The sequence below is a fragment of the Poromitra crassiceps genome (assembly GCF_964638095.1).
Source record: "Poromitra crassiceps genome assembly, chromosome: 12".
Classification (NCBI taxonomy): Eukaryota; Metazoa; Chordata; class Actinopteri; order Beryciformes; family Melamphaidae; genus Poromitra; species Poromitra crassiceps.
In genome coordinates this window covers 31,114,233-31,138,430 of record NC_139632.1, presented here as the reverse complement: position 1 = coordinate 31,138,430, position 24,198 = coordinate 31,114,233, and the positions used below count along the sequence as shown (strand labels likewise).

At 44.7% G+C, this 24,198-nt stretch overlaps 1 protein-coding gene across 2 annotated transcripts in view; it reads left to right on the top strand.

Moving 5' to 3' along the window:
* The window catches only part of atf6 (activating transcription factor 6), a 61,571-nt gene that overhangs the window by 10,728 nt on the left and 26,645 nt on the right, over nucleotides 1-24,198 (top strand). For both annotated transcript variants that reach the window (XM_083647770.1, XM_083647769.1), the window contains exons 7-12: nucleotides 2,527-2,702; nucleotides 14,230-14,415; nucleotides 14,611-14,702; nucleotides 17,672-17,812; nucleotides 20,560-20,655; nucleotides 20,756-20,861. In XM_083647770.1, the coding sequence (XP_083503896.1) occupies nucleotides 2,527-2,702; nucleotides 14,230-14,415; nucleotides 14,611-14,702; nucleotides 17,672-17,812; nucleotides 20,560-20,655; nucleotides 20,756-20,861 (797 nt within the window). The remainder of the gene's footprint in view (nucleotides 1-2,526; nucleotides 2,703-14,229; nucleotides 14,416-14,610; nucleotides 14,703-17,671; nucleotides 17,813-20,559; nucleotides 20,656-20,755; nucleotides 20,862-24,198) is intronic.

Sequence of the window (24,198 nt, the reverse complement as noted above, 5' to 3'; positions counted from 1 at the left end):
GTGTCCTCTCACTATAAAAAGAATAAACACAATTCACCAAGATACATAAATAATTAAAATTAAAATTAAAATGGAAGGAAAATAAAAGACCATAATGTAAACATTGTAGTGGAAGCTATGGCTAGTGCAATGCTATAAAGTGTCCTAGTGTTTGGAAAGTGTTTTGAGTGCATTTAGCGTCTTGCTGCCAGAGAGTGAAGCTGTCTGAGACACATTCTAGGCTAGTTTGTGTGTTGAAGTGGTTGTTGTGGTTTTCCAGTCTAATCCTAATAAATACTGTCAACAGTCATTAAAAAAAATCCATTTTCATCATGTTTTCCGGAATAATATGTTATATAAATCAGGCTATAAATGATATGAACAAACCCCCTTGTTACAACATTGGTTCTAATGTGAACAACATGAAACAAGAATTTTAATGATGTGTTATTTAATCATGTGCTTTAATGTTCAGATTTGTGTTCTGGAAATCTATGCACATTAGCACATATTTATGCCTCATTTGCACAATTAAACATACAATTTCAAAAAACTTGTAATACAACAACAAAAATATTAACGGAACACGCCAACATGTTTGGAGATTTGCATATTTGCCATATTCCCGATAGTAAAACGACAATATAGATGCCTTTCTCTTTCTCTGTGCGTGCAGCATAAAGTGCGTTGCACCTGCAAGTGAGCTTAGCACTACAATGGTTGTCAGTGGTACAGCAGCATAGCCCCGTTCAGTCACCAAAAATACACCTTCCAACAGCACCAATACCTGAAAAGCACCGTGGTAACTAACGTTACTTCCGTCAACAAAACAAAAGGGACAAGAAGAACGATAGCACAGGCACTGTGTGCAATCATAAGTCCTTTTGTAACGCATACAGCTAACTGTAAGTAACGTAACGCATACGGCATGGACGGCTAACACTGCTACACAATTACCTCTCTTACTAGCAGGACGGCTACCACTGCTAGACAATTAAGCCCTGACAGCTGGTTTAGTCTGAGAGGCAGAGTGTGAAAGATGGTTCCTGGCACAGACTGGAGCTACTTTGTCTGAGGGTGGGCTGAGCACCGGCTGCCTCCCACACTGTGAACAGTGCATGTTCAAACACAGCCGGGAAGATGGGCCTTTTTCACCGTGGCCATTTTGTGTCGAAAAGGCAGGGTAAACACAGGTGCAAGCGAAACATTAATGACAGTTGACAACTTCCATGATGGCCCCTGTGAAAAAGTCCCATGATTGGCCTTCTTGTTGAGGTTTTGCTAGTTTTGCTGTTTTAGACAGCAAGCCTGTAAATTCACATGCATGCACATAAAACACACACACCCGCACACACACCCACACACATGCGCGCACGCACACACACACACACACACACACACACACACACACACACACACACACACACACACACACACACACACACACACACACACAGAGTTAGGAATGTGGAGCGTTAAAGCACAGGTCAAGACAGTAAACATCTTCTCCATCTTTTCCACCTGTACATTAAAACAGTCCTGTGAAAGGCCAGGGGTTAATGTAGGTCACAGAGGTGAGGGGGTTCAAGGGGTTCCATTTGCACTGCAGACAGACAGACAGGCTGATAAGGCTTCCATCTAGTAACAGTAGACCGCTGGTTCTGAACGTGCAGTCCACGGACCACCAGGGGTCCTTGAGGGTGCTCCAGACGGTCCATCAGCAAACTGAAACTTCAGCATTATTTCATTTACAAGGAGTTAACCCAATTAAATGTAGAATAATGATTATTTTGGTTATAGTTTGACTGCTGTCTATCATGGAAGGATTTGTGGTCCGAGAGACAAAACCTCATCAGATGGGGGTCCGTGCCTCTAATGTGGACTACATTTAGGGTCGGGCATCGGAACCAGTTCCAAAGTAATTGACATCGATTCTGCTTATTAATTCCTAAATACATTTTGCATGCAGAACCTGAACATATTAAGTGGCGGACACGGACCTCGAACCGGGAACCTTCCGATTCCCAGGCGACAGCTCTACCTCCTGAGCTAATGCCGCCCCATATAGATTCAAGATTCTTATTGTCACTCCGTTGTACAAGTACGCACGTGTGACATTCTCATGCTGTGGCCGTTACAGACAAGGTGCAGGAGGTAAATAAGGTGTACAACATCTCAGCAAACAACAAATAGGGCAATAAGCCAACAGTTAAACAGGGCAAACCGTGTAAACAGTGTATGTAAAGGGCATAAGGCAAACCAAATAGGAAAGGTAATAAAGTGGAAGTAATAAAGTATTAAAATAGAATAAAAATAGACTAAATATTTTTAAAAAGTGTCCAAAAGTGTGCAAATGACTATTCCATCGCCATCAATGGTTGTACTGGACTGTTATGAAAAACGGACTGGAGGGGTGCTTTAATCATCATATAGTCCAAATGCGATCCAGTCCAAATAGTCATAATCATACACTTAATCATATAGTACAAACATGATGATAGTCTTTGCAGAATCCTGTAATTGGAGTGTGTCTGTGTTGTCTCTCAGGACGTCCCATGGTGCTCTCTCAGCCAGCCCAGGTGCTTCAGATCCAGACACAGCAGACGCTCACCGGCCATGTGCTCGCCATGCCCCCTGTCAGCGCTCGCCCTGTCAGCGCTCGCCCTGTCAGCGCTCCCTCTATGGTCTCTGTCACTCTGCGAGCATCTTCCTCCGACGATGACGTAAGTCCCCTCCAAAGTGTTTCTCACTTCACTTATCTGAGACGTCCGATCTCTCTCCAAGCACCATGCTGAGGCCGCATGCTAACACAAAGCTAGCAGCCAAAAGACCCCACGCAGAACCAAGCTGGGTCCACCGGCTGAAGCAAGCAGGACAGGGTAGGGATTTGTGCTGATATGTGGGCATTATGTAAAAGCTTTAATGTTATATTGTCAACTGACAATTATGTGATGATGCAGCTCAGACGATGTTGCAGAGTAACACAAAAGTAATGTAACGAGTTAGTGTAATGAATTACTTACTTCAGAGAGTAATTAAGTAAAGTAAGGCATTACTTTTCTTAAAGTAATGTGTAATATATTATTTTGAGTCACGACCTCCGTCTGTGTGTGTGTGTGTGTGTGTGTGTGTGTGTGTGTGTGTGTGCGTGACTGCGTACACTGATATACTGTAACTATGGTGCTGTTGTTGTCATAATTGGACTGGACCCATGGATGTATTCAAAGAACTGGATAGGGGACGTGCCACGCCCACCCATGCATTCGGACGGAGGTTGCTCACTGGCGCATGAAGCCATCATGGGGGGTTTTACTTCCTGATTACTTCCTGACCATGCGGCCCAAGGCGAAGTGCGCATGTGTGCCATGACGTGTTCCATGACGTCTCCCACCCCTCCCACCCATGGATTGTATTACAAGAAGAAAATACCCCCGTATACGGCTCTTAGTGGCTTCTGAAGAAAAAATGCCCCTTAAAAAATTAGTTGATAATTAAAAGAGTTGTTTTATACTTTGAGTGACACCCGGGAAAAAATCCCCTGGGTGTTACAGCTGCCGGGGTCCCCATGCAAGTGGATGGGAATTTTCCTTTCTGGGCTGCATGGCGTCACATGACTTGCAATACAGAGCTTTGCCACCATGTTCAAATGGCTTCACAGCCCAGCGCTATTCCTGGGGGCTTGATAGGGTCCCCTCCAACGTCCATTCTCTCATCTTACCCTGTTCTTCACATGTTATATTTCACCAGCCTTAAATGTATATCCTGTATAAAATAGTAAAACTTAAAAAATGGCAAAGGAAAGAATGGTCACACCTATTATTTATGATGCTAAGATTAAGTTTCCACGCTGAAAGAAAAGACGTTACAACACTGCATGCACCATGCCACTCAGTAAAGCTTAGCCCTGTCACCCAGTTTACATGCAAATGGCCGTTTCTTTTCTAAAGTAAATAAATAGACCAGCAGGATCTCAAAAAATGACAGGAACATTTCTTTCTTTCTTTCTTTTTTCCAATATTTTATTTTGTAATTTCCAGATCAACAACAAAGAAAAACAAACAAACTCAGATACGGGAAAAGAAAAGATAGGAAAGGAGGACAAAAACAATACATTATACACAAAAACAAACAAACATAATCGACACTCCAATATTTAATGTGGTGCCACCAGCCACACAAGGTGTCTAAACGTGCCTGCAAAAGATGCTATGTATGGGATCTCATCTCACACAAGGGGGTCCATGAGAGGCCAGCCGGGCGAGTCACCCATCGCCCCTAACCTCGTCAAGGTAGGCCAGAAACGGGTCGCAAATGGTTAGAAATCTCTCAAGTGAAGTTGGTCCTCAGATACCGGAGTCTCTCCATCCCTATAACAGAGATCATGTCCGCCAACCACAGCTGAAAAGAGGGAGGAGAGGGGGACTTCCATTCCTGCAGAATGAGTTTCTTGGCGACAATTGTCCCCTGTGTCAGAGAGGGGAGTCGAGAGAGGAGGAACATTTCTTTCTTAAAAATGAACTGGTGGGTCCGGGTAGTGGAGCGGTAGATTCCCTGCCTACCAACACGAGGGTCGCAGGTTCAAGCCCCCCCAGTGTTACCTTCGTACAGGCACAATTGGCCGTGTCTGCGGGTTGGAAGCTGGATTAAGGGTTTGTGTCCTGATCACTGCACTACCGCCTCCTCTGGTCAGCGGGAGGGGAACTGGGGGGAATTGCGCCATCCACCCACATGTATCGGACGAAGGCCAGTGCTAGTCTACAACTCTCCCCAGATGGGCAGAGGGGGTGGAGCATAACGACCGGCACAGCAGGGGGGATTGGCCAAGACTAATGAGGCGATCAGAGAAAACTTGATAAAAAAAAGAGAAGAAGATCAAACTGGTCATCAGAATGTGATGGTACCACTGGGAGGCGTCCGTGGAGCCACAACATCCTTAGATGGTTATTATTGGCTGCTGCCTTGTTTGTGCCCATGGGGGGGCGGTATTGCAAGGAAACATGCGTCATGTGATTTGAAATCACTTTTGGACAGTTAGAGCAGGACATTCACCATGTGAGATAACAAAGGGCGGCGGGTTCTTTCATTGTTGTTTTTAAAGGGTGATGTCAGGACAGCTGCAGCACACACACACACACACACACACACACACACACAGGACAGGACAGTCACATACTGTACACACACACACACACACACACACACACACACACACACACACACAGGACAGGACAGTCACATACTGTACACACACACACACACACACACACACACACACACACAGGACAGGACAGTCGCATACTGTACACACACACACACACACACACACACACACACACACACACACACACACACACAGGACAGGACAGTCACATACTGTACACACAACAGAGGTTTCAGGGGATCAAATAAGGTACTATTTAACTGGGCACAAGCAAAACAAGAAAACCCAATTATAGTCCTCTCTGTTTATACTACAAGCTTGTGGTTTCTCAATAAAATCTGCCATCTTTTGTGCTGCTCTTATTTTGGGTGGGACAGTTTATGTTGCATTAAAGGCCTCGAGCTGAGCTTATTTTGTTGGCCTGTGTTTCTTATCCGCTGCTCTTTGTTGCTGTTTACACGTGTACGAAGTGCAAACGCCTGATGCTAGCCCTGATGCTAATGTGCCTAATGTTTCCGTACTGCATGTATCGCTTATCTATTAACACACAGAATACATGTATTTAAAATACGGTAGCCTGTTTAAAATACAAAATATGACTAACTGTATTCCATTACAGTTACACTTTAAATTGATTGTATTCTCAATACACTTAGTGTTTAAAAAAATGACTTCAATGCCTGGATTATTTTTTGTTCCCCCTTTTGTTTTATTTGCTCAAAAATCCATAAAGAGATGTTAACAGTTTGTGCAGGCGCAGTACACCTGCCAGCCACCACAAGACAATAGCTGGGTTTCCATCCAAATGTATCGCAACTTTTAATGGAATTTTCAGAAAGTCGGCAAAAGAAAATGCAAAATAATGCGTGTTTCCATCCACTGCTATTTTGCGAATTATAGAGCTGTCAATCACCTCGTGTTTGAGGCTGTCTGAGCTGCTGATCAGCTGCTAGACCCGATATACAGCTCTGTTAAACACATCTAACGTTATTCATTTAAAGTTTCTTGATGATCTACAAGTAGACACAGGTACCATAACGCCATTTCTGGATTACCAGGTGTGACTCGGCAAGCATAACGTTATAATCCACGGAGCAGATAGTAATACAATTTCATTCAATTCTAGAAGTGAGTCGCCTTAAAGTTAATATCCCAGTCTTCTTCTGTTTACCACGGCGGGTATTGTGCTGCGTATTTACCATGATTTAGCGTGTGTAGCCCTATTTTGTGGAGGCTACACACGGCATGTCATGTTTTGCAGTGATCAAGGCAAACTGCGTGGTTTTTGAATGGAGACAACGGAATATCGCTTAATCTGTTTCCACTGCACATTTAGCATTTTCCTTTTATCGATACACCCGACTTTTCCGCCTCCCTCAAGCGTGAATTAGGCAGCGTTTCCACTCAGTTTTCTTATGCGCAAAATTGAGATTTTGCATGAAGACAGGTGGATGGAAACCCGACCCCCGGCACTGTCTGCTCTTTGGCCCCTGGGTTCAGTCATCCATCCATGTATGCATCCAAGTGTTCACTACATTCAGAGTGCCCCAGACCAATGAGCTCAGCAAAACAATTTGGAAGTATTCCAAAAGTAATCCAAAGACGTATTTAGAATACGTTAACTTAACTTGAGTAATCTAATATGTCACAAATGACATTTCAGGGCATGTATTCAGTAATCTGTAGTGGAATATGTTTTAAAAGGAACCCTCCCAACACTGGCTATATATACAATGCCTGGGTGTTAAACATCTGTTAAGCATTACATATTTGTGACAGGTGTTGTGCAGGACAGGCGATTTGCGACAGCTGTAAACAGCCATCAGGGGTTGAGTGACTGTAATGTAATGGGCTCCTTCACACCCATGGATTTAGCCCATGTGTTGGAGACTGTCAGTCAGACCAGCCCAAATACTCCTGTCTCAGTCCAGACCAGAGGTGAAGAGGTTCAGATCAGATAGATCAGTCCAGACTGGAACTAAAGAGGTTCAGATAGATAAGATCAGTCCAGACCAGAGCTGAAGAGGTTTGGACAGATCAGTCCAGACTGGAGCTGAAGAGGTTCAGATAGATCAGTCCAGACTGGCGCTGAAGAGGTTCAGATAGATCAGTCCAGACTGGAGCTGAAGAGGTTCAGATAGATCAGTCCAGACTGGAGCTGAAGAGGTTCAGATAGATCAGTCCAGACTGGAGCTGAAGAGGTTCAGATAGATCAGTCCAGACTGGAGCTGAAGAGGTTCAGATAGATCAGTCCAGATTGGAGCTGAAGAGGTTCAGATAGATAAGATCAGTCCAGACCAGAGCTGAAGAGGTTTGGACAGATCACTCCAGACTGGAGCTGAAGAGGTTCAGATAGATCAGTCCAGACCAGAGCTAAAGAGGTTTGGATAGATCAGTCCAGACTGGAGCTGAAGAAGTTCAGATAGATCAGTCCAGACTGGAGCTGAAGAGGTTCAGATAGATCAGTCCAGACCGGAGCGGAAGAGGTTCAGATAGATCAGTCCAGACTGGAGCTGAAGAGGTTCAGATAGATCAGTCCAGACTGGAGCTGAAGAGGTTCAGACAGATCAGTCCAGACCAGAGCTGAAGAGGTTAAGATAGATCAGTCCAGACCAGAGCTGAAGAGGTTAAGATAGATCAGTCCAGACCAGAGCTGAAGAGGTTCAGATAGATCAGTCCAGACTGGAGCTGAAGAGGTTCAGATAGATCAGTCTAGACTGGGGCTGAAGAGTTTAGATAGATCCTCCAGACTGGAGCTGAAGAGGTTCAGATAGATCAGTCCAGACTGGAGCTGAAGAGGTTCAGATAGATCAGTCCAGACTGGAGCTGAAGAGGTTCAGATAGATCAGTCCAGACTGGAGCTGAAGAGGTTCAGATAGATCAGTCCAGACTGGAGCTGAAGAGGTTCAGATAGATCAGTCCAGACCAGAGCTGAAGAGGTTCAGATAGATCAGTCCAGACCAGAGCTGAAGAGGTTCAGATAGATCAGTCCAGACTGGAGCTGAAGAGGTTCAGATAGATCAGTCCAGACTGGAGCTGAAGAGGTTCAGATAGATCAGTCCATACTGGAGCTGAAGAGGTTAAGATATAAGAATGTATAGGACATCACATATTGATATCTAACAGGGTAACAGTTAGGGGTGTCACAATATATCGTCCCCCGAAATTTCGCGATAGTAAAACGTCACGATATGTATCGTTGAGATGAAATCTCATATCGCAAAAAAAAAAAAAAAAAAAAAAAAATTTTTTTTTTCCAAAAAATAGACTAAGAAACGTCTTTGTTTGTTGAAGTTCAATGTGTGGAAAGTAGTTCAGTTGAACAAGTCTCTGAAGAGACACATGAGAAGTTATACAGGAGATAAACCATTCAATTGAGTTTCTGGCAAAACTGTTTACTTGACAGGAAAAACTGAAGATGCATAAAAAATAGATTAAGAAAAGTCTTGTTGTTTGAGTTTGAAGAAAAACTGAAGATGCATAATGAGAATTTATACTGCTGAGAAACCTTTTAGTTCAAAGTAAATCTAAGTGACGGTGTAACTCATTCTATTTCAAGATAAGCCTTATCTCCAATCTCATGTTTTTTCTAGTTGTTATTGTAATAACAATTTCCCACAACAGCATGTTTTGTATTTGTGCATTTCAAATAAAATACTACTTTTCCAGTCATATATTGTCATTATTCAAGTTTAAAAAAATATTGTTAAAATCGTATCGTATCGTATCGTTATCGTGAACCCAGTATCGTGATACGTATCGTATCGTGAACTGAGTGTATCGTGACACCCCTAGTAACAGTATCCAAGGCTGTCATTTCCCTTGAATAACCAGTGATATCTGATCGAGTGTTTCGGTGACGGTCAAGTTAGTCTTCAACCTCCCTCTTTGTTCAGGGACTTTGGTTTTGTAAGGGGCCCTTCTATAAGTGACATGCGTGTCTGTCTGTCTGTCTGTCTGTCTGTTCGTAGTACGGGATGTGGATGGGATGTCGCAGGTTTTTTTTTAACAGATTGGGCCGATTTTCGGAAATGTTAAAATGTTTTGAACATTTTCTTTCAGAGGCTGCAGCAGGCTCAGTTTTAAAGGATGAGTGAAGTTTCTGGTATCCTATGAAACTAGAAGACTTAATGAATCAATTTGTATAAACCATGTCACGCTAGTTTGTCAGGAAGATAGCAAAATAACACTCCAAAGTTAGGCAACATTTTGGCGAGGGGAAAAAAACCTTTACAAAGGGGTCCTCTTTTTCACAGCCTAATGCTGCCAGGTGTGTGTGTGTGTGTGTGTGTGTGTGTGTGTGTGTGTCTCCGTTTTGAACCAGCTAGTAGCCTTATATTGTCATTTAGCCTTTCTGCTGCTATTGCATGGTTAAATCAGCAAATCTTATGTTATTAAGGTGAAGGTTGGTATACACAGTGGAAGTGGTCCCTGGGAAAGTTGGTTTTGTACGTAGTGGTACTTGGACGGAAAAGTTTGGGAACCTCTGTCGTAGGCAGTGTTGCGCAAGTTACTCTCAAAATGTAATATACTACTTATTACTAGTTACTTTCATTTGAAAGTAATAAGTTACTTTACAATATTACTGTCTGTGTAGAGTAACTCGTTACTTATTACACTACTTTTGCATTACTTTCACCAAAACAACAGCAGCAGCAGAATGACATCGCCACCCTGGAACCATCCCAAAAAATAATTTCAACTGCCTTGAAGTCAGTGTAAACAATCCAAAATTCTAAATGTTATTCTTTTCCTTTGTTATTGTCATATATAGTGGTTATATGCATAAAACACACAGTCTGATAAGGAAATGATTGTATCTTTATTTATGTGCTTTGATTAAAAATATGTTAACTCAATTTGTAACTTGAGTTACTTGACAAAGTAACTGGTATAATATTACTGAAATCCTATAAGTAATAAGTTATATTACTGAGTTACTGCTAAAAGTAATATATTACATGTAATATGTTACTTTTGTAATGAGTTACCCCCAACACTGGTCGTAGGTGAACGAGATCTTCTGTAGCCTTGCAGCCTAGGCCACTCCCCCAGCTTCCCGGTCGGCACAGACAGAGACACAGGCGTAGAGAGAGAGAGAGCGTGCGTTTCATAACGAGCTCGATGGCGCTTCAAAAAGCCGCTATCGACGTCGCACGCAATCTTTGTGGAGTGGACATGCACACACACATACACACACACGCACACGCACACACACACACACACACAGTGTCAGAGAGAGGGGAGAGGGGGGTGGAGGAGAAAGGTTACTTACTTGAACACCTGGGTGTGAACCTGTTTGACCTGTGGAGCACACGTGCAGGAGTGACCTGTGTTTATGTCCTCTAGTCAACTCAGGAAGCACGTTAAATCAAGGCCTTCCCATTAGGATCATCACACACTTCCTCCTGGATTAACCTTTGACCCCTGAATGGAAATAGCAGCCCCTGGACAGCAGCAGTGTGGCGGTCAGGTGTGCTAGCCCCTGGACAGCAGCAGTGTGGTGCTCAGGTGTGCTAGCCCCTGGACAGCAGCAGTGTGGCAGTCAGGTGTGCTAGCTAGCATCGTTAGTCTTCTAGTCCGCTTGTCTAGTCTTCAGGTGTTGCTGAACAGGCATTTTCTTTTCATGCAACACCTCGTAACGCCCTGCCAGTTACACACTAGAGACGGGCCGATATGCTTTTCTCACAATATGATTTGATACGCGATATGGGATTCATGATTTTTTTTTTTTTAATATGTTTATTAAATCCTTCCCTGTACAATTATCAACTGTTATTGCAAGTATACAATATAGGTTTTGTACAATAAACACAACAAAACAAAACAAAACAAATACAACCCTCCCACACACACAAACCCCCACTCTCTCTCCCTCTCGCTCTCAACATCTATCGATCAGTGGTACCTAATAAAGTAAAGACAATTTTTAACAAAAAACAAACATTAAAACAACATTTTCAGAAGAAACCTGGAATCTACCACATACTGTAAGTCTTCAAGATCCCTGTCCTGAGTCCGCCTCCTGTATGAGCTCCCCTAGGGATTCATGATTTGACACAAACGCACTATGATGTAATAATACATAAAAGTGCAATGACAACACAACATGCTATTCCCTCCATTTCCCCTCCAGCCCGAACAAGCCCCCCGAGCAACCAGAGGAGGCAGTAGTGCAGCGCCCAGGACTCGTACCCTTAATCCAGCTTCCCACCCGCAGACAGTTGTGCCTGTATGGATGCCAGGTAACACGGGGGCTCGAACCTGTGACCCTCGTGTTGGTAGGCAGCAGGGAATCTACCTTTGCACTATCTGGACCCCCGTATTGCAATGTATTGAAGTTCGATTTATTGTCCCATCCCTATGACACACACATTCACAATTGCTCTTGGGCACCAGCTGTTGTTATGGAGTGGAGGGCATCATTACTCAGGGACTTTCCCCTCTGCGTCTTTCACAGCAGCTCTGGGGATTTGTACCTTCTCCACCCATCTGAAGGAGGCTGAACGGCCACTCTGCCATCTGTACCCCTCCACCCGCAGTCTTCTGCCCCTCCTCATGGCTGTGGCCATGTGAAGTCCCCCCACCCCCGCTCCCTGCTAACTGCTTTCCCAGGCTGTTCCCAGGCTCGGCCCAGTGGCATGCATCCCAGACAGAAGAGACGGCTTTCTCAGGAGACGGAATACAAATAGCACTTATTAGGCCCAGGGTGGAGGCAGAGAGCCTGGGGAGGAGGGTTGTGTTAGGCCCAGGGTGGAGGCAGGGACCTTGTGATGTCATCAGTGATGTCATAAAAGCAGTTGTGACATCATCAGTGATGTCATAAGAGCAAAATCAAGTCCCAGGGGCAGACACTGAAAGAAGTGAGTCTGGCTTCAGACCCTCGTCTTCAGCCATGGACAGCTCATTTGAAAGTAATAAGTTACTTTACAAAATTACTCTCTGTGTAGAGTAACTTGTTACTTATTGCACTACTTTTGCATTACTTTCACCAAAATAAGCAGAATGACCTCGCCGCCCCGGAACCATCCCGGAAAATAATTTCAACCGTCTTGAAGTCAGTGTAAACCGTCTAAACATAATCCTTTGCCTTTGTTATTGTCATCTATAGTGGTTATTTGCATAAAAACACACAATTTGATTAGGAAATGATTATTTTGTTATTTAAATATGTGCTTTCATAAAAAAAGTAACTCAATTTGTAACTTGTGTTACTTGACAAAGTAACTGGTATAATATTACTGAAATCCTTAGTAATAAGTTATATTACTGAGTTACTGCTAAAAGTAATATATTACATGTAATATGTTAGTTTTGTAATTACCCCCAACACTGATAATGTCTGCCTCAGTGTTGATACTGTATGTGTCTGATGTGAAGTCATTGGTCATAGAGTGGCACACTCTGTAAACACATCCTCCTCCATCCCATTAGAAACAGGGCCATGGCTTCCCTCTCACACAACCCTCGCCCCGCCGGGCGAGTGACCTCGTGACCCCGCCGAGGATGTCGATGTAAATATTTCCAAGCATAAGTTTGATGGCGTGCACTTAAGAGCTCTTTGTAGCCGCATTAAAACCTGTGCCGAGTTGCTGAGGGATGGTTTACCGCCCAACACGTTTTGGACACCTCTTGTTTATTATTCTCCAATCTGGGAACCCAGAGTCTATTTCGGCACGTAAATAGACTCTGGGACACGTAAATAGACTCTGGGACGGCCGTACCTTTTTTGAGGCTTCCTGTACAGCACGAATCTCCCCGCTGGGACTTCCACCTCTGTGCAGTGCCGCTCTGTTATTGTACCGGCCAATATAAGAGTTCCGGTCCAGAACACTAGTGAATATATAAGAATCTTTACGTTTAACATTCAAAATAAAAGCGACGCACAATGTATGTTTTTAAAAGGCACCGCTGCACGGAAGTGGAAATCCCGGGTGGAAGATCCACGCTGTGCAGGAAGCCTCAATAAAAGGTACGGCTGTCCCAGAGTCTATTTACGTAGCGAAATAGACTCTGGATTCCCAGATTGATTATTCTCTAACTGTAATGAGCAGCTGAGGAGGTCACCCAGACGTCACTCATTCAGATTGATTATTCTCTAACTGTAATGAGCAGCTGAGGAGGTCACCCAGACGTCACTCATTCAGAGAACTAAAGCAGGGCCAGCCCAGTCCAATTTCAACCGTCTTGACGTCAGTGTAAACCGTCCAAAATCCTAAAGGTTATCCTTTTCCTTTGTTATTGTCATCTATAGTGGTTATTTGCATAAAAACACAATTTGATGAGGAAATGATTGTATCTTTATTTAAATAAGTAACTCACTTTTTAATTTGTGTTACTTGACAAACCAACTGATACAATATTACTGAAATCCTATTGGTATATATAAGTTATATTACTGAGTTACTGCTAAAAGTAATATATTACCTGTAATATGTTACTTTTGTAATGCGTTGCCCCCAACACTGATCACACGTCACATAATGTGACTCACATTAAATCGAAGAATGCTTGCTGTGATTGGCTGCGAGCAAAACCATACAAATAGTATTTTCTAGATGTGTGCAAAAAAGATGGTTTGCAGGCATGGTTTGACTACGACTTGGTGCTGTCGTGTTATTTCACTCGATCGAGTCAGATACACAGGCCTAGTTTTATGTGAAGCACACTGCGTTTCTGCGTGAGTGAGCGCATTTGAGATTAATGTCCGTTTAGTTTTCTCATCAGCGTTGCCACCTGTTTGGGTGATCTCACTGAGAAACATCAATGAGTGCATGAGTGGGAAAATCCATTTTTAACCCCAAATCCCTCCAGGATGTAGATAAACATGTCGTCATACTAGCAAGATGAGCCTATGATCTGCGGCCCAACAGGTGTCGCAGCCAGACCATATAAATTGATGTAATTCTGTTGCGTTCGCACGATAGTTTAGTCCTGTCCTTCCTCCTCAGCGGCGCTGTTTGGATAGGTGCAGACGTCCAGATGGGGTCAGGAAATCGAATGTTTAGTTGATGTTGAACGTATGTAAAATATACTCATCTCTCTTTTTTCCTCTCCGCTCTTTCTCTCTCTCTCGGTCTCCTTAACAGTCAAAGGTGTCCCAGAGGCAGCAGCGGATGATCAAGAACCGCGAGTCTGCGTCCTTGTCGCGGAAGAAGAAGAAGGAGTACCTGCTGACGCTGGAGGCCCGCCTGATGGTGGCGCTGTCTGAGAACGAGGTGCTGAAGCACGAGAACGGCACCCTGAAGAGACAGCTAGAAGGCATGCTGACTGAGGTGAGCCTGCCTGCCTGCTGTTGTTGTTGCACTTCCTGCTCTGATCACTGGCATGCAGAATCCACAGGCAAATCAGCCTGTGATTCATCACAGTAAAGCTGAGGGATTTCCACAGGGACTCTGGTGCACCAAGCCAAACACACACTCAGCCATGACTCATATCCCTCTCTCTCTCTCCTGTCCCTCTGCCTGCAGAACACAGGCATGAAGACAACGGCCTCCAAGAGGAGGGCTGTGTGCCTCATGGCGGTCTTGGTCTTCCTCGTGCTCAACGTTGGACCAATCAGGTGACTGTGATGATGATGATGGTGATGACTGTACACCTCAAGATTCAAGATTCAAGATTTTTATTGTCACTCCATGGTACAAGTATCACGTGTGAAATTCTTGTGCTGTGGACTCCGTTTACAACATAGTGCAAATAGTACAAATATAACAAATATAACAGGGCATATGGGTGCAAAAACACAAGAGACACAACAAGCATAAGGCAGTATAGTGATAAGACAAGTCAGGTCTCAGTCACCTGAGATATGTGTTGTGTCGTGTGTTTTTTGAATGTTTTATTTCATTTGTTTATTTGCACATAGTAAAAACAAGAACAAACTACAGGAAATAAGTGGATAAAAAGATTGCGCAGGTGTAGGTACAGGATCTGCTCGTCCTACAGATTCGGCTCGCCCTTACCGAAAGTGCTCAGCTCGGGGTCCACAACTACTTTTTTACTTTATTTTATGTAACCTTTATTTAAGTCATTAAGAACAAATTCTTATTTATTTTACTTATTTTTTCTTATTTAACTACAGATGTAGTTAAACTCTAACCCTAACCCAACCCTGATTCATATTTTAATGTCTATCATGTCTGATAACATCAGTAGCTTAGCTTGTTAGCTAATCTTGTTAGCTAGCTTGATAGCTAGCTGTCGGCCATTTTTGCCCACGTTAATCCCACGTACAGCCAATCACAATGCGTGCCCGAGCCGATCTTGTAGCCGAGCCGAAATTGGTACAAGCAAAAACAAGCAAACAAAAACATGGCAAGGTAATGCCTAGATAGTGATGGAAATATATCACTATATAGACGGTTTTCACCAGAGCGCAACCCCACAGCACTTCCTTTTTCTCAGCATTCGGCAAACTGCAGAAATATTCACTCGACATCGTTACTTTTGTTTTCACTGCTCAGCTGTATAGACGGTTTTCACGGAATGGTCAGTCCTGCACTTGAATGTTTTTTTTCTTTTATGTCCATAGCAAACACTGCAACAGGAAGTGAGCGGGGGTTCAATTTAGAATGTTTTTGTTGTCAAGTTAAAACCGTCTATACTACTATAAATTATATGGTACTATTATTATATGTCATGTATATATAACATCATATATATAACATCATATAAACAGTAAAAGTGATGAAAAGAAAGTGATAAAAGTCTACCCATTACTTTTCTAAACCATCACCTCAGCAGCTAATGCCACCTGCTCAGCTTATGTAACTAATGACTGTAACTAATGAGAGCTAACGTAAACACCTCTGTCCTCCGGCGTTCACATCTTCTTACCAGCAAGCAGCTGCACCAACAGCCTGTATCCTAACAGGTGCATTCACTTTCAACACAACCAATATTGGATGGTGAAGTCTCAAAACAACATGCTGGCTCGGGGAGAGAAGTTAACATTTAAATTATATCAATTTAGCCGACAAAAATAACATAAAACGTTTGTACACAGGCATCGATTCTAGGCTTGGCTTGTAAAATGACCAGCTGCAACAAATGAAGGTAGAGGATGTCAAAGTGGACTGGAAGACAGATGATGGGGAAGATTGCTCAATCCACAACCATAAAACACACAGTCCATCTGAAAGTGGAAAGAGACGTTCTCTGCTCTGATGTTCTTGGAAAGTGTTCTCTCTCTTGGGAAGAACTTGTTCCGAGAGGATGTGAGTGAGCATCAACATTGACCTGTTGTCTTAGATGATGGGGCTTGTGTTCTAAGCTGAGAAGTGCTTGTCTCTGTAGCGGCCTGCAGATTTCCTCTGCACAGCTTTGTAAACACACTGAATAAGTAACCAGGGAGCTGGATGTGTTTGCTCGGCTCGTGTGTGTGTGCCTGGGCCTGGACTGGATCTGTGTACCTGGGCCTGGACTGAATCTGTGTACCTGGGCCTGGACTGGATCTGTGTACCTGGGCCTGGACTGGATCTGTGTACCTGGGCCTTGACTGGATCTGTGTGCCTGGACTGGATCTGTGTACCAGGGCCTGGACTGGATCTGTGTACCTGGGCCTGGACTGGATCTGTGTACCAGGGCCTGGACTGGATCTGTGTACCAGGGCCTGGACTGGATCTGTGTACCAGGGCCTGGACTGGATCTGTGTGCCTGGACCAGATCTGTGTACCAGGGCCTGGACTGGATCTGTGTACCAGGGCCTTGACTGGATCTGTGTACCAGGGCCTGGACTGGATCTGTGTACCAGGGCCTGGACTGGATCTGTGTACCAGGGCCTGGACTGGATCTGTGTACCAGGGCCTGGACCAGATCTGTGTACCAGGGCCTGGACTGGATCTGTGTACCAGGGCCTGGACCGGATCTGTGTACCAGGGCCTGGACCACATCTGTGTACCAGGGCCTGGACTGGATCTGTGTACCAGGGCCTGGACTGGATCTGTGTACCTGGGCCTGGACTGGATCTGTGTACCAGGGCCTGGACCAGATCTGTGTACCAGGGCCTGGACTGGATCTGGGGGCTTTTTCTCCATCGGAATGTAAAATATGCCAGCTTTTGATGTCAGATCCCTTTGAAATGAAAATGCCACCCAGTGGAGTAATACCGTTGATAGTGAATGTGTGCGTGTGCTTACTTGTGTATGTTTGTGTGTGTGTGTGTGTGTGTGTGTGTGTGTGTGTGTGTGCGGGTGCGGGTGCGGGTGCGTGTGCTTACTTGTGTGTGTGTGTGTGTGTGTGTGTGTGTGTGTGTGTGTGTGTGTGTGTGTGTGTGTGTGTGTCTGCGCGCGTGTGTGTGTTCCAGTGTGCTTTGGGTTACACCGTCAAGATCAGAGTTCAGATTCTGCTGGTGGCTTAACGGCTAAAGGAGCCTCCTGTGCGCAGGATGTGGGCTGGCTGGGATTTTGGCGGTTTCACTCCATTACTGAGTTTTTCTTTTCAATTTGTTTTTGTCTTCATCCTAACTCCCCATCTAACTCCCCATCTCTCTCTCTCCCTTTCTCTCCGTGTCCTGTGTGTCTCTCTCTCCAGTCTGTTTCAGGGCTCCAGGCTCCTCCAGGCTGCCTCCATGCAGCACAGCGGCAGACACCTGTTGGGTTTCTCCCCAGAGGCCGAGGCCGGGGCCGGGGCCGAGGAGGGCCCCACACCCCGCACCTCTCAGATGGCCGACAGGTAATAAGCTTCACCATGACACCCTTCCCTTCCCAGCCCAGCTGCGTGTTTACCCAGCAGGACACACCTGCGCCTGGGCTCGCTCTGACCCGGGACAGCCCATTACAGCACCGTGCCATTACTGGTTCTGCCTGCCCTAAAGCCGGGCTCTCAGTCTCCACTGCCTCAACCATGCCCGCTGAGTGCTCCACCAACTGGGCTTGGAGTAACGGTCAGGGGCAGGAGATGGGGGGGTTGAGCATGTTTTGACATCCAGCTGTATATTACCAGTAAGAGTTTATTGTTCTAAAGGGTTACTTTTTTGTTTGTTTTTATGCGTCAGCGGTCCACCAGTCTCGTTTGTAAATTGCTTGAATAACATTGTTGTTTTATACATTGCCTATGCCCCCCCCCCCCCCCCCCCCCCCAATCCTTAAAGTGATGTTGTTTTGCATGGTGGTCAGAGCTTCTCGTGTCTCCATGGCATTCCCAGCATGTGTTGTGTCAGATCTACGCACACACACACAGTCACACACACACACACACACACACACACACACACACACACACACACACACAGGGCGGGTCACAATTTAATGTGAACCATTCGTCTTTGGTATTAGGTTTCCAGGCAGCGTTAAGACCATGCAGGCCAGGCAGGAAGGAACACATTAGCCGTTACAGAGCGGGTGACAGAACCAAGCCCAGGCGGGAAGACGAGGACGGGGGAGATATGCAACCTAATCTGGGGGTCCCCCCCCCCGAGCAGGAAGGGGTTAATATGGAGCCCTCAGTTAGAGTTATGGTCAGGTCTCTGTGTTCTGACAGGTTCTCTCTGGTGGAACCGTTTCCACAACGTTAAGAACCTGGAACGCGAGGCAGAGCTGGCCTGTGGGCTAAGCCCCCGGGGGGCTGCGGGGGGCTCCGTGGAGGGATTAATTTGGTGGCAGCCTGCCGTTTTGGTAACAAGGCCCCCTGCAGGTGGGCACTGCCTGTGGACAGTCTACATCATCACCTCCAGCAACATAATCATTCAGTCATGGAGAGGTATTACTGGGTGTAATTTAAGCCATGATTAAACATCAGAGGAGGAAGGTCAGCTCATGCAATGTACTACTCATCCATAATGTATGGGCTACCCAACCTGTGGTAACAAGCTAGGCTTTTCGGACCAGCGCTTTCATCTGTCATGGTCCATAACCAGATGTGACGTGCTGGGTGGTCATGTGACCAGCTGGGTGGTCATGTGACCTGCTGGGTGGTCATGTCAATTTGGTTGCATGTTTATGATCATGATTGTGATTGGGGCTTGTGGCTTGACAGACGTTTGCCTTCCATGCTGAGGACGAGGGTTTGATCCCCGGCTAATGCGGACGAGGGTTTGAAGCCACTTTGACATTTTTTACAAACATTTTTTCTTATTTGAGAATGTTGAATTATGTCCCAACGGTTGGTTTTATCCAAAAAGGCTGTGAGGACGTCGCTATGGGACATCTTGCTCTGCAAGCTAACCTAGAAGACCAATGTCTCTACACCATTTGCAAAATGGGATGGGCATGCATAAGGGCCGTGCCCCTCCGCCTGGCATGCGGCGGTGCCCCTTATATGCCAACAGCAGAGGGCGTGCCACTTCAGATTTGTGTCTCGAGCCGAGAACTGTTTTATCGCTTAAGGCCTAGTCTCACTGGCCAGCCTCCCCTCCCTACCGGGAGAAGAGTCTGGCGGCGCAGGTCTCCATAGTGGTTGCGAGGGGTGGCGCTTAGCGGCAGTGCCCTTGGAAAATAGTTTCCAACAATCCAACTTGCCGTTTTCAGCGTGTAGCAACGAGCTAGCGTGTAGGTTTCTGCCATTAGCTAGCCAGCTAGTTCGCGTTGTTGTTTTCACTGAGGCAAAACTATTCACTATTTACAGCGACACACAGGGAGGAGGGAGCGGAAGCCGCTCTGATTGACGTCGTCGGAGCCAAGGACAGAGCTTGTAATAAGCCGGGAGCGGACTGGCAGAGACTGAAACAGTCGCTCCAATGGGGAGCAGCTGTAGAGCAGGGGAGGGCTTATCCCAGCTGTCTGTTTCAAATTGTGTAATCATCACTGCCCACTTAGCTCCATGCGTCTTTCATGTTGGTATCATGTTAAGCAATACATCCACCAGTGGGCAGTAGCGAGTCAAATGTGTGAGTGTGTGTGTGTGGTTCTGCTGCGTTTCATGTGTATCTGTATGCTTTCAGAGGACGGAGAGAAAACGCACAAAATGAACGCACAGTAGACAGAAGTCTCCGTCTTTAACGTAGAGTATCATTGGGTCTTTACTGTAGTTAAACTCTCCATAGAGGCCTTCATTGCCTTCGCCAGGCGCTAGTGTTAGTTTGCAGCTGTTCTATACCAACTTTTTCACAGAAAAGATGGTTCCTCCGCGGTGGTCTGGTCTCCCTGACCACCATCAGGTGGTCTCCCTGACCACCATCACAGGATTTTGGAGTGGACTGCTTTCCTGGCGGAAAACTCTAGGTGCCAATTTGTGGGAACCATACCTTTCAAAAGTGGATCTTTTTCCTAGCTAAAAAAAATCCAGGCGCTAAATCGATAAAGAGAGTGTTTAACTTAACTCACTCTGCGTTTCTCTGTGTTTAACTGAACTCACTCTGCATTTCTCTGTTTAACTTAACTCAACTCACTGCGTTTCTCTGTGTTTAACTTAACTGAACTCACTCTGTGTTTCTCTGTGTGTTTAACTTAACTCAACTCACTGCGTTTCTCTGTGTGTTTTAGCTTTGAGGACAAGGCCCTGATGGTGGTGAAGGATCCCATCTTCCTCAGACCTCCTCCCCCCTGCCTGCCTCCTGTCAACAGGACCAAGTGCATGGAGTCAGTAATGATCAAACCATTCACTCCTCCAGTGTCTTCTCTTCCATAAAGAGTCGCATCTCAAGTCTATTGCACGTGTGATAATAACCTTGTTTGGCAGGTTGGCCCATGAGCTGAGGGGTTGGGTCCACCGTCATGAAGTGGAGCAGACCAAAACCAGGCGGATGAGTAACAGCAACCACAAGCCCACCACCAGGACCATCCTGGTAGGTCACAGCAGCGAGCCTTTACCTCCAGAAAGACTTCTTCAATATTTGCACAGGCCTCTCTTTAACCTCTACTAAAGCCAGATATACTGTATTAACACACACAGGACAAGATGTTACTATCCCTTGTGCCAAACTCCAAGGTAAAACGCATGTAGAAGCCCAATCCAGATTAAAAGCAAGCCAACAAACGAGTGATATAACCACCATCAGATGCAACACCATAGGAGACATCAGACATCTACAGAGTCATTCCTCACCAGTTACCTAGCCTAGCCACCAGCAGCAGTATGCAGCATGTCTCAAATGGGCACCTTCCTCCACCGATGTTTCGTTAAATTAGGCCCACGACACCTCAAGAAGGTTTAATGGTGTAATCCAGCGTCCTGGAAACACCCCCCTCTATGCTACCACCGCACAACTCCATTTTGCCCTCACCATCTAATGCCTAACATCAACCTAAAAGACTAAAGACACACCTTTTCAGGCTCCATCTGGGCCCTTCTTGAAAGTAACTTCCTTCTCTCTCTCTCTTAAAAAAAAAAAAAAACTTTACCACTGTTCCCTCAGATGTTGTAGTTGTCATAGACTGTGTTGCATAGCTGATTGCTCTATTGCTGACAAAAATGTGTTTATTGTAAGTCGCTTTGGATAAAAGCGTCTGCCAAATGACTTAATGTAATGTAATGTAACCTAGCATTAACCTAGCCTTCACCTAGAATAGCTTATCTATCCCAGGTCGGTTCCGTGTGACATTCTTAACTTAACCACCAGTACCATACGGCCATACCCAATGACTGAGGCTGTGACTAGCCGCACTGCCAATGTTGTGCAAGTTACTTTCAAAATGTAATATACTACATATTACTAGTTACTTTCATTTGAATGTAATAAGTTACTTTACAATATTACTCTCTGTGTAGAGTAACTTGTTAATTATTACACTACTTTTGCATTACTTTCACCAAAGAACTGCAGTAGCAGAATGACATCGCCGCCCCCGGAACCATCCTGAAAAATAATTTAAACCGCCGTGAAGTCGGTGTAAACCGCCTAAAATTCTAAATGTTATCCTTTTCCTTTGTTATTGTCATCTGTATGGTTATTTGCATAAGAACACACAGTTTGATTAGGAAATCATTATATCTTTATTTAAATATGTGCTTTGATCAACAACAAAAAAGTAACTCAATTTGTAACTTGTGTTACTTGACAAAGTAACTGGTATAATATTACTGAAATCCTATTTGTAATAAGTTATATTACTGAGTTACTGCTAAAAGTAATATATTACATGTAATATGTTACTTTTGTATTGAGTTACCCCCAACACTGGCTATCGGTTCTGTATGGCATTTGTAAAACACCACCAATACCATACCGACCCTCCCTGATGACTAGCCCCATTAAGGCATGCTCAGTGCCATGAACTCAGCCAGGGGAGTCCCCAGCAAAATGAGTAATTGTGTGATTTCACTATGATTTCAATGACTAGAAGTTAGCATAAGGAGAGAATGTAGTGCATATACTGGTCATAGCTTTCACTCTCTCCTGTTATCCCCCCATCTACATCATAGGTAGTTATGGAACTCTGGGCTAAATCATCTGGCCAACAAAGACCTTATTAGATGGCGGTGCATTAGACAAAGTCATACCAAATGGGGGTTATGACCTGTTATGCATCTATTTGGCCTATCGAATAGGCCGACCGTCCAATCCCCAGCCCCTACGCGGCCCAAGGCAGCGGTCAATCACAGTTCTGGTGCTGTTCATGTCAGCCGCGTCGACCCGACAGGCAGGCTCCTTGCCCACGGTGCTATCCCACGGTGAGGCATCGACTTTCACGTCCGAGCATCAATTCCACTTTAGTCTTTCCTTTTTCGCCTTTAGTTAACAGTTTGTACTACGGAGTGACAATAAAAATCTTGAATCTTGACTCTTGAGTGCTGTGGAAATCATGTCCAGACAGAGCGCTTCCAACGCGCAAAGACTCACAGCGCATGCGGAGCGCTTATTTGTTGCTCTCGAAAAAAGTGACATTGACGAGCAGCGCGCCTCTCCAAAAGTGTAACGTTTTTCTGCTTGAGGCGCTCAGAGCGTGCCGCCCAAAGACACTAGCTGCCAAGAGTGCTAAACGCCAGATGTGGTGCTGGGAAGAGGAGCGCTACTAGCGCGCCCTTACCATCGAGAACAAATTGCAGAAAGGCGTTGGCAGCTCAAAAGAAGTGCTTCCTGTGGACACGGTCCCTTAGAGAACAACATTTCTTAATTGCTCGACTATAAAACCTTACTATTTATCATCGAAACCCACAAGCGCTCAAGACACAAACATGAGTCCAGTTGCATTTGAAGCATTTACAGAAATGTGTCTGATGTTCTGTGGAAAGAGATTTTTGGCAAAGCCTCTCTTTCACTCTGCTCGCCCCACCCCCCCCCCCCCCCCCCCATCCCCTACCGCTCTCTCTTTATTGGGCTGAGTTTAATCTGCAGCCTGAGAAAGTCAACAGAACACTGCAGGATTACTGCCCCCTGCCCCTGTTTTCCATTAGCATGATTTTTAATCTATCACACAGTGAGTCGAAGCTAACAGCCGTTGTCAGGAAGTGGCTGGTAAAGGAGTGAATGGTCATAGCTCATGATCGTATAGAGTGCCTAAATGGACGTTCACACTGGGGCGATTTTTGCAAATTAGCGCGACGAGATTACAGACAAAGAGATTACAGACAAAGAGATTACATACAAAGAGATTACAGACAAAGAGATGACATACAAAGAGATTACAGACAAAGAGATTCCATAGAAAGAGATTACATACAAAGAGATTACAGACAAAGAGATTACATACAAAGAGATTACAGACAAAGAGATTACATACAATGAGATTACAGACAAAGAGATTACAGACAAAGAGATTACATACAAAGATTACAGACAAAGAGATTACATACAAAGAGATTACATACAAAGAGATTACAGACAAAGAGATTACAGACAAAGAGATTACAGACAAAGAGATTACAGAAAAAGACAAAGAGATTACAGACAAAGAGATTACATACAAAGAGATTACAGACAAAGAGATTACAGACAAAGAGATTACAGACAAAGAGATTACATACAAAGAGATTACAGACAAAGAGATTACATACAAAGAGATTACAGACAAAGAGATTACATACAAAGAGATTACAGACAAAGAGATTACAGACAAAGAGATTACAAAGAGATTACAAAGAGATTACAGACAAAGAGATTACAGACAAAGAGATTACATACAAAGAGATTACAGACAGAGATTACATACAAAGAGATTACAGACACAGACAAAGAGATTACA